Source organism: Camellia sinensis, chromosome 5 (assembly GCF_055761805.1).
Source record: "Camellia sinensis isolate YWXY chromosome 5, ASM5576180v1, whole genome shotgun sequence".
Taxonomy (NCBI): Eukaryota; Viridiplantae; Streptophyta; class Magnoliopsida; order Ericales; family Theaceae; genus Camellia; species Camellia sinensis.
The window spans coordinates 216,506,384-216,519,775 of NC_138965.1; the positions used below are offsets into that span (position 1 = coordinate 216,506,384).

The 13,392-nt window shown below is 33.1% G+C and overlaps 2 protein-coding genes across 2 annotated transcripts; both read right to left on the reverse strand.

Annotated features, from left to right (window-relative positions):
- Positions 1-1,772: 1,772 nt before the first annotated feature.
- Positions 1,773-4,866, reverse strand: LOC114323641 (receptor-like protein EIX2). Its single transcript, XM_028271298.2, has 2 exons — positions 1,990-4,866; positions 1,773-1,878 (listed from the first exon to the last, which is right to left on the reverse strand). The coding sequence occupies exon 1, from the start codon at positions 3,022-3,024 to the stop codon at positions 2,092-2,094; it is 933 nt and encodes a 310-aa protein (XP_028127099.2). The 5' UTR covers positions 3,025-4,866; the 3' UTR covers positions 1,773-1,878; positions 1,990-2,091.
- Positions 3,029-4,938, reverse strand: LOC114323629 (receptor-like protein EIX1). The gene is made up of 2 exons (XM_082872577.1): positions 4,229-4,938; positions 3,029-4,070 (listed from the first exon to the last, which is right to left on the reverse strand). The coding sequence occupies exons 1-2, from the start codon at positions 4,936-4,938 to the stop codon at positions 3,029-3,031; spliced, it is 1,752 nt and encodes a 583-aa protein (XP_082728703.1).
- Positions 4,939-13,392: the final 8,454 nt, after the last annotated feature.

The window sequence follows — 13,392 nt, forward strand, 5'->3', positions numbered from 1 at the left end:
GAACCCAAAGGTCCCATTAAAGTGCAAATTACATAAAAGAGTAGTCACTTACATGTTTAGATTTAATTTTTTAGGTATGAAAGTGGGTTTCTCAAAATATAAAATTACACATTTGAGCAATTGCACAATAGAATTTTTGGATTTTCCTTCATTCTATAACAAATCCCATATTACGAATAACCTAACACTCTAATGTAACACTTCAACAACGTAATATTTCAATGTAATACACTAAAAAACTCATTGGAGTACTTTTCCTAAATGTAACAGCGTAACACTCAAAAAAACTCTGTGGTGTACTTTTCCCAAACGTAATACTCCAATGTAACATAAAAAAAAATTTTAAAAAAAAAATTCTTAATGTATTTTCCACAAACGTAACACTCCAATCAGTGTAATCCCAAACGTGACATTCTAATATAACATACTCTAATGTAACACACAAAAGCACTAAAAAAGACTTTTTAGTGTACTTTTTTTAAACGTAACACTCACATTTCAAAATTATACATTTGTCCAAAACTTACTAAGGAATATTTATATTCCTTTTGGAATGGTTTCAAACATCTCACATTCTTTTTTTTTAGTGTTACATTGGAGTGTTACGTTTAGAAAAAGTAAACTATGAAATTTTTTTTTTTTTTTTTTTTTGTGTTACATAGGAGCGTTACGTTTGGTAAAAGTATACCAAAGATTTTTTTTTTTTTTGTATGTGTTACATTAAAGTATTACATTAAGGAATTTTTTTGGAGTATTATATTAAAGCGTTACGTTTGAAAAAGTACACTAAAGTGTTTTTTTTGTATTACATTAGAATATTATACTAATGAGTTTTTGTGCGTTACATTAAAGTGTTACACTAAAGAGTTTTTTTAAAGTATTATACTAGAGTGTTACATTTGGAAAAAGTACACTAAGAAGATTTTTTGTGTGTTACATTAGAGTGTTATACTAAGAAGTTTTTGTATGTCTTACATTAGAGTGTTACACTAACGAGTTTTTTTAGAGTGTTATATTAGAGTGTTACATTTGGAAAAAATACATTAATGAGTTTTTTTGTATGTTACATTAGAGTGTTACAGTAAGGAATTTTTTTGTGTGCGACATTAAAAAAATTTTTTGGAGTGTTATATTGAAACGTTACGTTTAGAAAAAGTACAATACGAAGTTTTTTTTTGTATTACATTAGGGAATTAAACTAAGTTTTTTTTTTTTTTTTTTTTGGTGTTATATTGGAGTATTATGTTTGAATGTTATATCGGATTGGAGTATTGCAGTTTAAAATACACATTTGGCCAAAACTTACCAAATACTTTTTGTACTCCTTTTGACATGTTTGAAACATCCCACATCCTTTTAGAATGTTTGAAGAATCTCATATTTTAAGTCATTTTTGTATTCCTTTTGAAATGTTTTCTAAATAAAAAAGATTTTTATATAAAAATTCATCCCAAATTTGATTCACATATATTGTGTATATTATCTTTCTAGCACAAAAGAAAAAAGAAAAAAAAAGAAGAAACATAATAGAAATAAGGGTATAACTGTAAATCTAAATTTTAAATAATATATTAAACCTACCTTTCCAAAATCAATGGGATTAATTGGTTTATAAGAAAATCCTTATGACTGAATGGATCACCATTCTTTAAGATGACATTTATAAGTAAATTTTCCTAATAATTATTCATAAATGGATAATTATTTATATATTCGACAAATTAGGAAAGCAAAGTACAATAAGGAAAGACATTAACATAGCAAAACAACTGGGGAAAATCTATGATTTTAGAGGCACATTGTAAGAAAATTTATATAAAATGGTTTTATGAAATCATCCTTCCTTCCCTCTGTGCCTGTAACCTTGTTTCAAGTTCACTGCAACAAAGACAACAAAATCAAAAACAAAAAGACAGCAACTAACAAATACTTGCTTCTTTATAATCTCAAACATAGGGAAGAAAATAAAAATAGAGCCAAAACCATTACCAGAAGAAGACACCAAAACAACCGTCTCTATGTCATCCTTTGAAAACGAGCCACATTTACCGCAATGACCACAAAGAGCCAATCTTTCACTTCATCTAGGTATCAAAGATAAGCATGTCTCCAAGACCTTTGTAGTACCAAAGTGCCACAAACAACCCAAAATCCTACAATGAATCCAACTCCTGTGCTAAGATAGAGCCACAACTCATCATACTCGTCTTCCTTATTGTCCACCTTTTTTTTGCCATCTTTGTCTTTTGCATCAACATCAGTTATTGAAAGTTCCGGATTACCTTCATAAATGGATGGATCATTGAAAGTCTGGAACTGATTGGTTGAAGGAATTGACCCGGAAAGGTTGTTGTATGACAAGTTCAAATGGCTCAGCGATGTTAAATAAGACATGGTTGAAGGAATTGAACCGGAGAGGTAGTTGCTCGAAAGGTCTAGTGTTTCTAACCATCTCATTTCTCCAATTTTCTTTGGTATCTTTCCTGTCAATTGGTTTCTTGATAAATTCAAGGTACCCAAGTCTGGTGGATTTGTTATCTCTACTGGGATTTCCCCAGATAGATTATTGCTCGAAAGGTCTATAACATTAACGAGCTCAAGTGTGCTGGTATACCCAAATTGTCTTCCTTTCACTACCAAATCCATTTGATGAATATAAATCGACTCAGATGAAAATGCAAATGTAAATGCACTTTTGGAAGAGGTGAAACGATTAAAGCCACTCAAAATTCCCAAACAGCAAGGTATAGATCCTGTGAAATAGTTATGAGCGAGGTCTAAGATGTGGAGATCAGATAAATGACATAGCTGTTGAGGTATATCTCCGGTGAACAAGTTGGCTCGCAGTCGGAGCTTGGAAAGCGACAAAAGATTTTCTCCCAGCCATCCTGGTATGTTCCCCGAAAATTTGTTATCTCCAATATCAAGAGTGTTCAGACTCCTGCAATTCTTCAACCAAGAGAGTTCGCCAGAAAGATTGTTACCACTCAACCTCAACCAATAAAGAAATGATAGCGAGCACATTGATTCAGGAACATGGCCAGAGATTGTTTTGGGACAGATCTACGCTCCCAAGAGCTCGCAAGTCCCCCAAATGGATGGGAATTTTTCCGGATAGATGATTGTCTGAAAGATAGAGGCCAGTCAAAGCTTTCAATTTACATATGGACAAAGGAATGGTACCACTTAGAGAGTTCCCAGAAAGATTAAGCGTGATTAATGATGACATGATACTGCCAATAGTCAAAGGAATCGCTCCTGAAAATAAATTGCAGTTCAGAAAGAGAAACGTTGCATTAGGCCAGAGTGGGATTGTGCCTTCCAGGCGATTGAAACTCAAGTCCACCAAGGAAATTCCTAATGAGTTGGGAACAACACCACCAATTTGGTTGTCACATAAGTCAAGCATGTCAATCTGCATTGACAATTTCCAAAACCAGTCAGGTATTGTATCTGAAATAGAGACATTTGTGAGGACAATGGATGAAAGTTCTTTCTGATTTCTCAGCCATGCTGGAAATTTTGGACCTAACGGATAGTTACTGATTTGGATAGCTAACAGGCTAAATGGAGGAACCCATTCATGTGTCACATTAAAAATGCAAGTTGTGTTTGAAGATATGGAGAAAACTCGTAGTTTTGCAAGACCACGTAAATGGTTTTGGGACATGAGGCCTTTCCAAGAATTATGGAAGAGTTGCAATTTAGTCAACTCTGTGAGTCTTCTTAAACTTGTAGGGATAGACCCATTCATCTCATTAAAAGAAAGGTCCAATTCCTTTACAAAAAACAACCTTCCAACAGATTCTGGAATTGGACCTGAGATCAGATTATCATTCAGTACAAGGGATCTCAAATAATTCAAGTGTCCCAACGAATCGGGCAACTTCCCATTAAATTTGTTGGATTCCAATATCGACTCCTTCAAGCTTCTGTTATAACACCCAGACAATCCCTCTATAAGTTCACTTATGTCACCACTAATAGAGTTAGAAGATAAATCTAGTGATTGCAAGTTATGATAGTTTCCCAAAGCAGCATTGACAATGGAACCCGTAAAATTGTTTAAACTGACATTGAATTCCACAAGAGTACTAATATTGAAAGGCCATAGAGGCAACAAAGAGTTAACTCGTTAAAAGAGAGATCGAGGCCCAAGAGGGAAGTGAAATTTATATTCTGTATAGCTTTTGGAAAGTTGGGGAGTTGACAATCAAGCAAGTGTAACTCAGACAAAGACGGCATCGTATTAATTGATTGCAACCAATCTGTTGCTTCACTCAGGTTCACACCACCAAGATTAAGATACTTCAAAGAAGATAGGCCAACAAGCCAGTATAAATCCGATGCCCAAATATTGTAGTAAAAAACAAATGCAGAGAGGTCGATATATTGGAAGTTTGACAGATTTCCAAGATGAGGTGGAACCATTCCACCGAAATTTGATTGAGAAAGACTGAGATAACTCAATTTCTCAAGTGAACTGATGAAATTTGGTATTGCGATTCCATAGAAATCATTCATGCTTAGATTCAAGTAACTTAAATACTTTATGTTGAGCAAAGAAGGACTTATCTCACCTCCCAAAAACGATGAGGAGTTATAATTGTCTGCAAGTCCTTCATACAAACTGCAAGCATCTCCTCCTTGGTTTCTGAGGTCAATCTTGAAAACGTTGCCAGTGTGTTTGTTGCAGCTCACACCCTTCCATCGACAGCAATCTTTGCCAACCCAAGAAGAAAGCCGACCAGAAGGATCTGTGAGTCCTTCTTTGAATTTAAGAAGGGCTTTCCTCTCAAATTCAATGCACCGAGTGGTTAAATTACCATCATTGGAATTGAATCTACTGGTTTCAAGAGAAACAAACTGAGAAAGCAGTGAAAGAAAAAGAAAAACACTAAAATTAAAGAAGGTAGTATATATACTCTGACTAGTCATCTTTGCTTCAAATTAAGCACCCCCAAAAGATAGCATTAATACTTGGTAAACATATGAATTTCTGAAGATATATTTATATGCATTGATAGACAGTTCAAGCAATTATACTAGTTGTATGGTCCACATTCGGGAAGCACACCAGCTAAGAGAAAGTAAGAGTCAGTAAGACTTTCCTTACCATAAAAAATGTGGAGGAATGCTACATCTACTTAAACTTTTACCAACAATCTTACTAAAAACATACATGTTCAAATATCATTGGATGGTTAAATGTCATTTTTTTTTTTTTTGATAACAAAAGAGTAACATAATTTTATAAATAAATAAAAGAAATGAAGAAATTTTGAAAATCTTATCGATCTAAATATTATTTTATTACAAATTCATCTCTTGAAACAAAGCTGGATTCATAAATACTCCACAAAGCTTCTATATTTTTGATTGGGATAGGAAAATAACCCATGAACCCCAAATGGGACTTGCCCAACGTGGATTCGATGATTCTATGGCTTCGAAATGACGCGGTAAAGTACCTGCTGCTCAGAAGTGGCTCTAATTAGCTACACTTTTGCGCATCTCGACAGTGTGACCCTTCCTTTGGTACAAGCAAGAATAGCGCCCCTAAATTTTGCCTCAAACGGGGGCTGGGGTCGGGGCCTGGGTCTGGGTCTGGCAAAGCCTGAGCCACCCTTTTTCTTTGTTTACTGAAAAAAAAGAAAATAGTACAACTAAGACCACCCATTTTTAAATAATTCTACATATACGAATAATCTTACAAAAAAAAAATACAAAAGGTCAAATGTTCTATAGGCAAACAATCAATCAAACAAAGGCAAAATGATTTCCCTCATATTTTATAATCCTTTCCCTCACCAAATCCATCAAATTATTATTATTTATTATTATATTACATATATTTTTTACACTGAATAAGAAATAAACGTTACTAATTCTCAACAATCATACATAGGGACGAAGGTATAGAGGGGCCAAAGAGGTCACGTGGCCCCTTGGGTTTTGAATTTTTTTTTTAACAAACATTAAAAATTATTTTAAATAAAAGAAATTATAAAAATATTATTTAGAGTGAAATGTCAATGACAATTTTAAAATTATGAGAACAATAGTGATTGTTTTGATGAAAAATGAAGAGACTACAATAAGCCATATTATTATTTATAAAAAATTTATGAAATTTTTTTAATATAACGGTGATATATATTATTATTGACATACAAGCATAATTAATCTCACAATAAAGATATAGAATTTATTGGATTTTTAGTTACATTTTACATGTGGGATTCACCCTCCATGTGTTTCTTTATTATTGGTTGATAATATCACATGTTAATGATGACGTGATATTACCATTATATTAAATTTTTACTCAAATTTTGTATAAAAAATTTACTTTATCATTATATAATTTATTGTAAGACTTATATCCATGACTTTATTTATTTATTTTTATTGTCTATGATACACTAGTTAGAGATAACATTATTTTTTTGATCTTAGAGAATGATGGCGAGAGTTGAGGAAATGATGAAAAGGAAGAAAATGTGTGTAACGTGAGAATTGGAGAGAGAGATGAAACCTTGATTACGTTGGTGTTTTTTGTAGACTTTGTCTAGAATTTTTTTGAATGTCAGAAATTTTCTTGTGAAGAATTGAAACCTCATAAAGAGAACGAAAAAATTTTCTATGAAAATATTGAGGGATTCAAATTATTATGAACATATTACATATATTTTATCTTACAAAATTTTAATAATAAAAAATTTAAACTAAAACCTTGATTTATTTATTTTTGAATAAAGATTGAGAGTTCTAGAGAAGTTCTAAATAGATGGGATCTACTTGTGATGTGATGTATGTGCCTGTTGTTGGAAATGGTTATAAAATTCTGGATAAAACCAGAATTTTTTCCTAAGTTCGGTCTATTTTTTAGGTGGGCCCCGAGTGTCGATTTACTCGGGTCAAAGTGGTAACGCGTTCTATGCCGCGTTGTGATTCACGTGGTATATTTGGTTGCTCAAAACCATTACCGAGTGAATGGGAAATTGAAGCCAAAGTGTGCTCCATGGAAATGGAGTTTTGGTGGAAATTCCTTAAGGTTGTAAATTGGCTTGTCCCACATTGATTTGGTGGGAGGTTTTGAAAGGGTTTATAAGGCTTAGGGTGAGAGGTTATGGGCAAAATGGGCTAGACCCATTGGACCCAAAAATCACCACACACGCGCGCGCACCGCCGCCGCCGTCCGTCCGGTCGGGCGGGCTGGGCTGGGCCTGGGCCTGGGCCTAGGCGCGGGTGTGTGGTTGGTCTTCTAATCTTTTTGGGCCAAAAACATTTGAATTTAATTTTATTTTTTATTAAAATAAAATCCAGAATTCAAATTAAATTAGTTTGGATTTTTTGTTCATCCAAACAGGGCCCTTCCCGGTTTCAAACAGAAATAAACTGTTTTGGAATTAATGCACACCCAAACAGGGCCCTTCCCGTTTTACTATCTGTTTGAATTAATTCAAATCTGTTTGAATTCAAAACCCAACAGGTATGATACCTGTTCAATTCAAAACCAAGAGCTACATACCTGTTTATTTCAAATCCAAGAGCCACCTTCACATCTATAAATAGGACCACCCTCATTTGATATTTTTATTTTCAGAAATTTCGTATTTCACTTCTGTTTTCTATTCTTCATCTTGCTGCATTTTATTTCCGAAAGAAAGAGTGTAAACACTTAGTGTGTTCGTAAGGCAAACAGTTAGTAGTGCTGCTATTGTTTGTGGTAGATCATTTCATCCTGGGAGATAGACGTCCGAATTCTGAAAGCACCGTGGAGAGGACGAATCTATCTTAAGGACACAGTGTTAAACACTGGACTTGATCAGAAAAATAATTCGAAGAAATTAAATCAAGTAAGTTATTTAATTACTTTCAGTGTTGTTTTTATTTGTTTATTTATTCAGATTTTAATTTTGTTTTTGTAACAAAATAAAATCTGTTTTGTTTTTTTATTTCGAGTTTGATTTTTGTAATCAAACATATTCTCTCCTTTACTCTATTTCTTTTATTCTTGTTGTTGTTTTGTACACAACAGAATTAAATCCTTTTAAATACAGTGAAGATTGTCCAACACCTGTGTGTTTGTTTGTTTGTTTATGTTCTTTTTATTGTCACATGTGTAGAGCTCTTTTTAGAACTCAAATAGTAGAGCTCTCTATCATTGCTCTTTATTTTTATCTCCACATGTAAATGCAATCATAAGTCATCATCACATAGTGATTTTAATTTATTTGGTGAATTGTAATTCACAACCAATCCTAAGACAAAGCGGTTGTGACTAGGATTGGATATAGGGTTATCCGAACCGCACATTATTGCGAGTTACGGGTTTTATCTGCATCCGCAAGAACCCTCTCGCATTTAGACTTTTTTTTTTTCCCTCTCTTCCTTAAAACCTAGACCGTTGATTTCATTCATCCAATCCTAGATATTTTTTTCCAACAAACCAAACCCTAATCTCTTAATGGGTTTGAATTGGATGAAATTTAACAACAATTTATTGTTATTTTATTATTGTGTTTTGGATGAATGTAAAAGTTAACGAAGAATTACTTTTAGATAAGTTTAGGATTTTGAATGATTTTACTTTAATTGTGTTGTTGGGTTGTGAATGACTTTGATGATTTAGTTTAGAATTTTGAAAGATGTGCTTGTGTTAGTTTATGATTTTATTTAAAAGTTTAGGATTTTGAATGATTTGCTTGTGTTAGGAATTGATTTTGTTGTATTTTTAATTTTATAAGTTTTAATTAATTAATTCTTAATGTTAAGCATTTTAAAAAATGAGAGGAAAATGGCCCAAAATAAATATTTACAAAATGGGAAAAAAAAAGGCCCAAAAATAAATTTTTAAAGAAAAAAATCCAATCCGCAAACTACCTGCAACCGCCCGTACATCTGCACAAACTGCAACCCGTATTGCGGGTGGTTGCAGGTTCAATTTTTTCCAAAACACACATATGCAGGCGGGTTCAAACCACAAATCGAACCATTCAAAACCGAACCGCAAGCACCCCTAGTTTTGACTTTTAGTAAGTATTATTTTCAGCTAAGGTTCAATTGAGTTGGGGTTAAAATAGTCAATAAGCTAAAACATCTAATCATATCACTAGGAAATTCTATTTTCATGCACTCTTTTATTTTTGTGCACATCATATCTCAGTGCACATACTTAGAATTTAGTTATATGTTATTATTCTCGTTCCACACACTACATATTCCAATTATAACCCTAACTCACATCTTGTACACGCACCACATAAATAGATTTTGAAAATTTCTATTTCCACACACTTACTTATCTTTGCGCACACATTTAATGAAATATTATTTTAATAACAATTGTACCTTAAAGCAAAATTACTATAATGGACATCAAAACACACCCACAATATTATATCAAAATTTTTTCAATACACATCTTTTTAAAATATAAAAAAAAATAAAAAATAAAAAAAAAATCTCGATACACATCTTTTGAGCAAGACCTAAATCCTTCACTTCTCTTTGCAAAACCCAAATCCTTTGAACACCCCATCCTCTGTTTTCCCCTTCCAATTGAAACTTCAATTAATTGGATTTAACGAGGTCAAGCAAAAAGGGCCACATGAATTAGATCGTTATGTCAACGACATAAATTCCTTGTTATTTGGTTGGAAAAGCTCTGTTTGGAGGTGGATTGGGGAGCTGTTCAATGGTGGTTTTGTTGTGATGGTGAACTGGTCATATATGTAAGGTCTACTATATTATCTCTCTATTCTCTCTCTCTCTCTCTCTCTCTCTCTCTCTCTCTCTCTCTCTCTCTCTCTTCTTTTCTTTTTTTTTTTTCCTTCACTCTTATCTTACTTCATGTATTATTTAGACATCACAAAGTTCCTAATTAATTGCACAGAAGAAAAAATTTTAAATAAATAAAATAAACCAGTTATAGGAACAAAAAATAAATCAAAATATATAAATATATAAATACAAAAGCACATAACTTTAATAAATAAATTTTTAAAAATAATAATAATAATAATAATATAAGAGGAGAGAGAACAATATTCACAATTTAACTAACTTGGTTGGAGCTTTTGGGGCCATTTGGTGCCTATTAACTTATATATTTGTTAGAGGGAGTAAAGGTGTGTGGAAGGAGGGTTTAGGTGGTATGTGTATAAGAATATGAGTTAGGATATAATTGGAACGTCAAGTGCGTGTAATGAGAAGAATAACCAAAAACCAAATTAATAAGTGTGTGCATTGAGAAATGATGTGCACTGAGGTTAGTAAGTGTGTAAAAATAGAATTTTCTATAGATTTTCCACAGCTTCAAACCTTCATAGACTCGACTTTTCCACACTCCTACTCATGGCAACAAACCACAACTCCATTGACGCCCTTCCAATAAGCAAGAGCTATTTCTAATCAAATCACATAGTAGATTGATACACATACTTGTTAAACAAATCAACCATGCACTACATTTCATTCTCTACCAATTTAATGATCTGCACAAAATCATAAAAAAAAATAGTCTTTTCCAATGTAACAACCCCGACCTGTGATTAACCTATAATCCTTGATTAAAAATGCGTAACAAGTAATTAAGATGAACTCCTAAGTTAATTACATGTGTCACATGTTATTTGTCGGTATATCTGTCTATGATAGGAATATCTGTCTGAAATTTTGTTTCGATACGCGAATTGAAGACCTTATCGGCATCTGAACACGAAATTGACTACGTTTATGTGTTATTTAGAATTTTCTAGTAAGTTTAATTAAATTTTGATTTAGAGTGAAATAATTAGAATAAATTAATTAAACTAAATAAGGCTAATCAAATTAATTAGTGTAAGTTAAGTAGGCTTATATAAGGCCCATGTTGATCAAGAACCCACTCATATGTACACTCCATCCTCATTTCTTGACCTCCGAAAATGTGAGAGGGAGAGAGAGAGAGAGAGATAGAAGTTGAATTCAAGCTAGAAGAAAAGGAATTTGGAAGAAAATTGAAGAATTGACTTGCTAGCTCAAGAATTAACTTTTAAGAGTCCAATTGAAGAGTGTAGGGAAGGATCATTCTCTTAAACTTGGTATTTAAGACATTTGTGTTTGAATTCAAGAGGTTTAAGTGTTTAAACATGAGAATCTAACTTAGATGATGGAATTTGAGACTAAATCATGCATGCATGCATGGTTCATCAAGTTTTGAGTTTACTCTCCAAGAATTCTTACATGCATGGACATATACTTGCAGGATTTTGAAAATTCAACATGATTCTCCTCTTCTTGCTTCATTTGAACATGTTTTGGAACCAAAGATTTTGAGTTAGTGCATGCATATATATATATATATATATATAAAGTTTCAAGTTTGATTGTGAACAATTGACTAGCTTTTGAGCCTTGATTTTGCAACATGGCTTTCAATTTATAAAGTTCTATGAGTTTTCAAGAGTTTTCTTAAGTTTTGGCCCAAAAGAATGAGCTTTGAAGCTTTGGAATTTGATTTTTGAACTTGGAACAACAATTTGGAAATTCCATAATTTGGCCACATCGTTCGAGTGACCAAACCATCGCTCGAGCGTAAAATTCAAGCTCCTAGGAGTTTTGCAAACAATGGCATGGTGGCTTGAGCGACCGATTGTGCACTCAAGTGAACATTCGTTTTCTCAGTACTTGGGTAGAGCGACCATCAAGCGTGAAAATCGAGCACCCAGCACTTTTGCAAATTTTGCAGACCGCTTGAGCGACCTAAGCTTCGCTTGAGCGAACTGCCTAGTTTTCCAAAATTTTGCAATTGTTTTCAAAGTGCATGTTTGCATCCTCATTGCATCCTAGGCATTCTTAGGATTAAGCTATAATAATGAGGATAAGAGTTAGAAACACACGTTAAGAAAGAAGAATGATAAGTTAACCACCTATGGGACGTATGTTCAAATGTGTATCTGTTACGTGTTTGTGTAGGTCACATGTTATTGCCCACCTGATCAATTTGTTTTGTCCAAGTGATCTGTTCTACTATTGGAGCTATTTGTAAGTAACAACTCTGTAAAGCTATGTTTGATTATAAGTATTTTCAGAATGATACGATATGATGTATTTTGTGAATCATGAATGATTGTCCAGTTGTTCTAAAATGTATTCATAGCATCCTTAGCATTAGGTGTTCTTGTGACCCGGTACCAGGGTTTCAAGCGGGTTCCATTCATGGAATTGGTTATGCATAACGGCTTATATGATCTGCACGTGGGTCTTTATGACCATCTCAATTGAATGTGGGTCTTTATGACCAAGTGATTTGTTAGCTAATGGATGTACCACGTATAACTGTTTGAGAAATTTGTATAAACATGTGAATCTGAATCTGTTTCCGATATGAAATCTGTTTTTTGAATATGTTTTGGACATCATTCATAAATCATTTACTCTGTTGTTATTCACTAGGCTTCAGCTCATTATTTTATATATGTACGTAGGTGATCAGGCGCGTGACCAAGCTTGAGACTTCCAATCTAGATCAATTCTGTCAGCCAACCACTGTGCCTCACGAGGAGGTTCCCGATATATGGTTGTAGTCAAGTTTGTGAAACAGTCTTAAGCTTTTATTTTCTTTTGTTTTTGTTTGAACAACTTTTGTGTAATATGTAACAGGGTTAAGTCCCTTTTTGATTATTTGTACTGATGACGTATGTTGACGTCATAATATATGTATATAAAGTTTGAAATTTTATGTCCCATATAAGGCTGCACAGCTCTATTAACTTTGTATTTGCAATATTTGCTTACCCTTGCCTCTTATTTTGTTAATATGCTTTAGAGGCCTTCGGTAATCTTAGGATTACTGGCCGGTTACGATACTAAACCTATAAGGGCGGGTTTGGGTCGTGACATCCTGTTAATAGTTTTGCCTATCTCATAAGCATACATGTATAGTGTCTGTATATGTATGAAGTACTTGTTCTTTTCCTAGGGCAGAGGGGGCGTTGTTGGCAACCATTGAAACCTAAAGGAACTGAAGGATCAATCAGAAAAAATATTCAAAAACGAGAAGTCACTCACCAATCAGAAAAAATATTTCAAAATTATTGTACATTTTTTATTCTGTATTTCCGAATTATTTATAAATTTTCAATACTTAATTTTTGAATTTTTTGAATTAATTCGGCTATGTAGTTCCAAATGTTTTACAATTTTTCAATACTTGAAATCAGAGTAGTATTTGCAAGCAACGGATAGAGTGTAACAATGGAGTGTAGCAACTAATGAAGAACAATAGAGGAAGTCAGAAACAATGTAGAAACTAGGTTTTAATTTTTGTTTTCTTTAAAAGATGTGTATTGAGAATTATATTATTTTTTAAAGATGTGTACATAGAGAATCTAGATTTAATTT

Excerpts from the sequence above, each read along its gene's own strand:
- LOC114323641 (XM_028271298.2), bottom strand. The coding sequence starts at position 3,024 with ATGTGCTCGCTATCATTTCTTTATTGGTTGAGGTTGAGTGGTAACAAT.
- LOC114323629 (XM_082872577.1), bottom strand. The coding sequence starts at position 4,938 with ATGACTAGTCAGAGTATATATACTACCTTCTTTAATTTTAGTGTTTTT. Across the intron at positions 4,071-4,228 it reads ACGATGCCGTCTTTGTCTGA|TTTAAACAATTTTACGGGTT; the intron begins GTTACACTTGCT and ends ATTCAATGTCAG.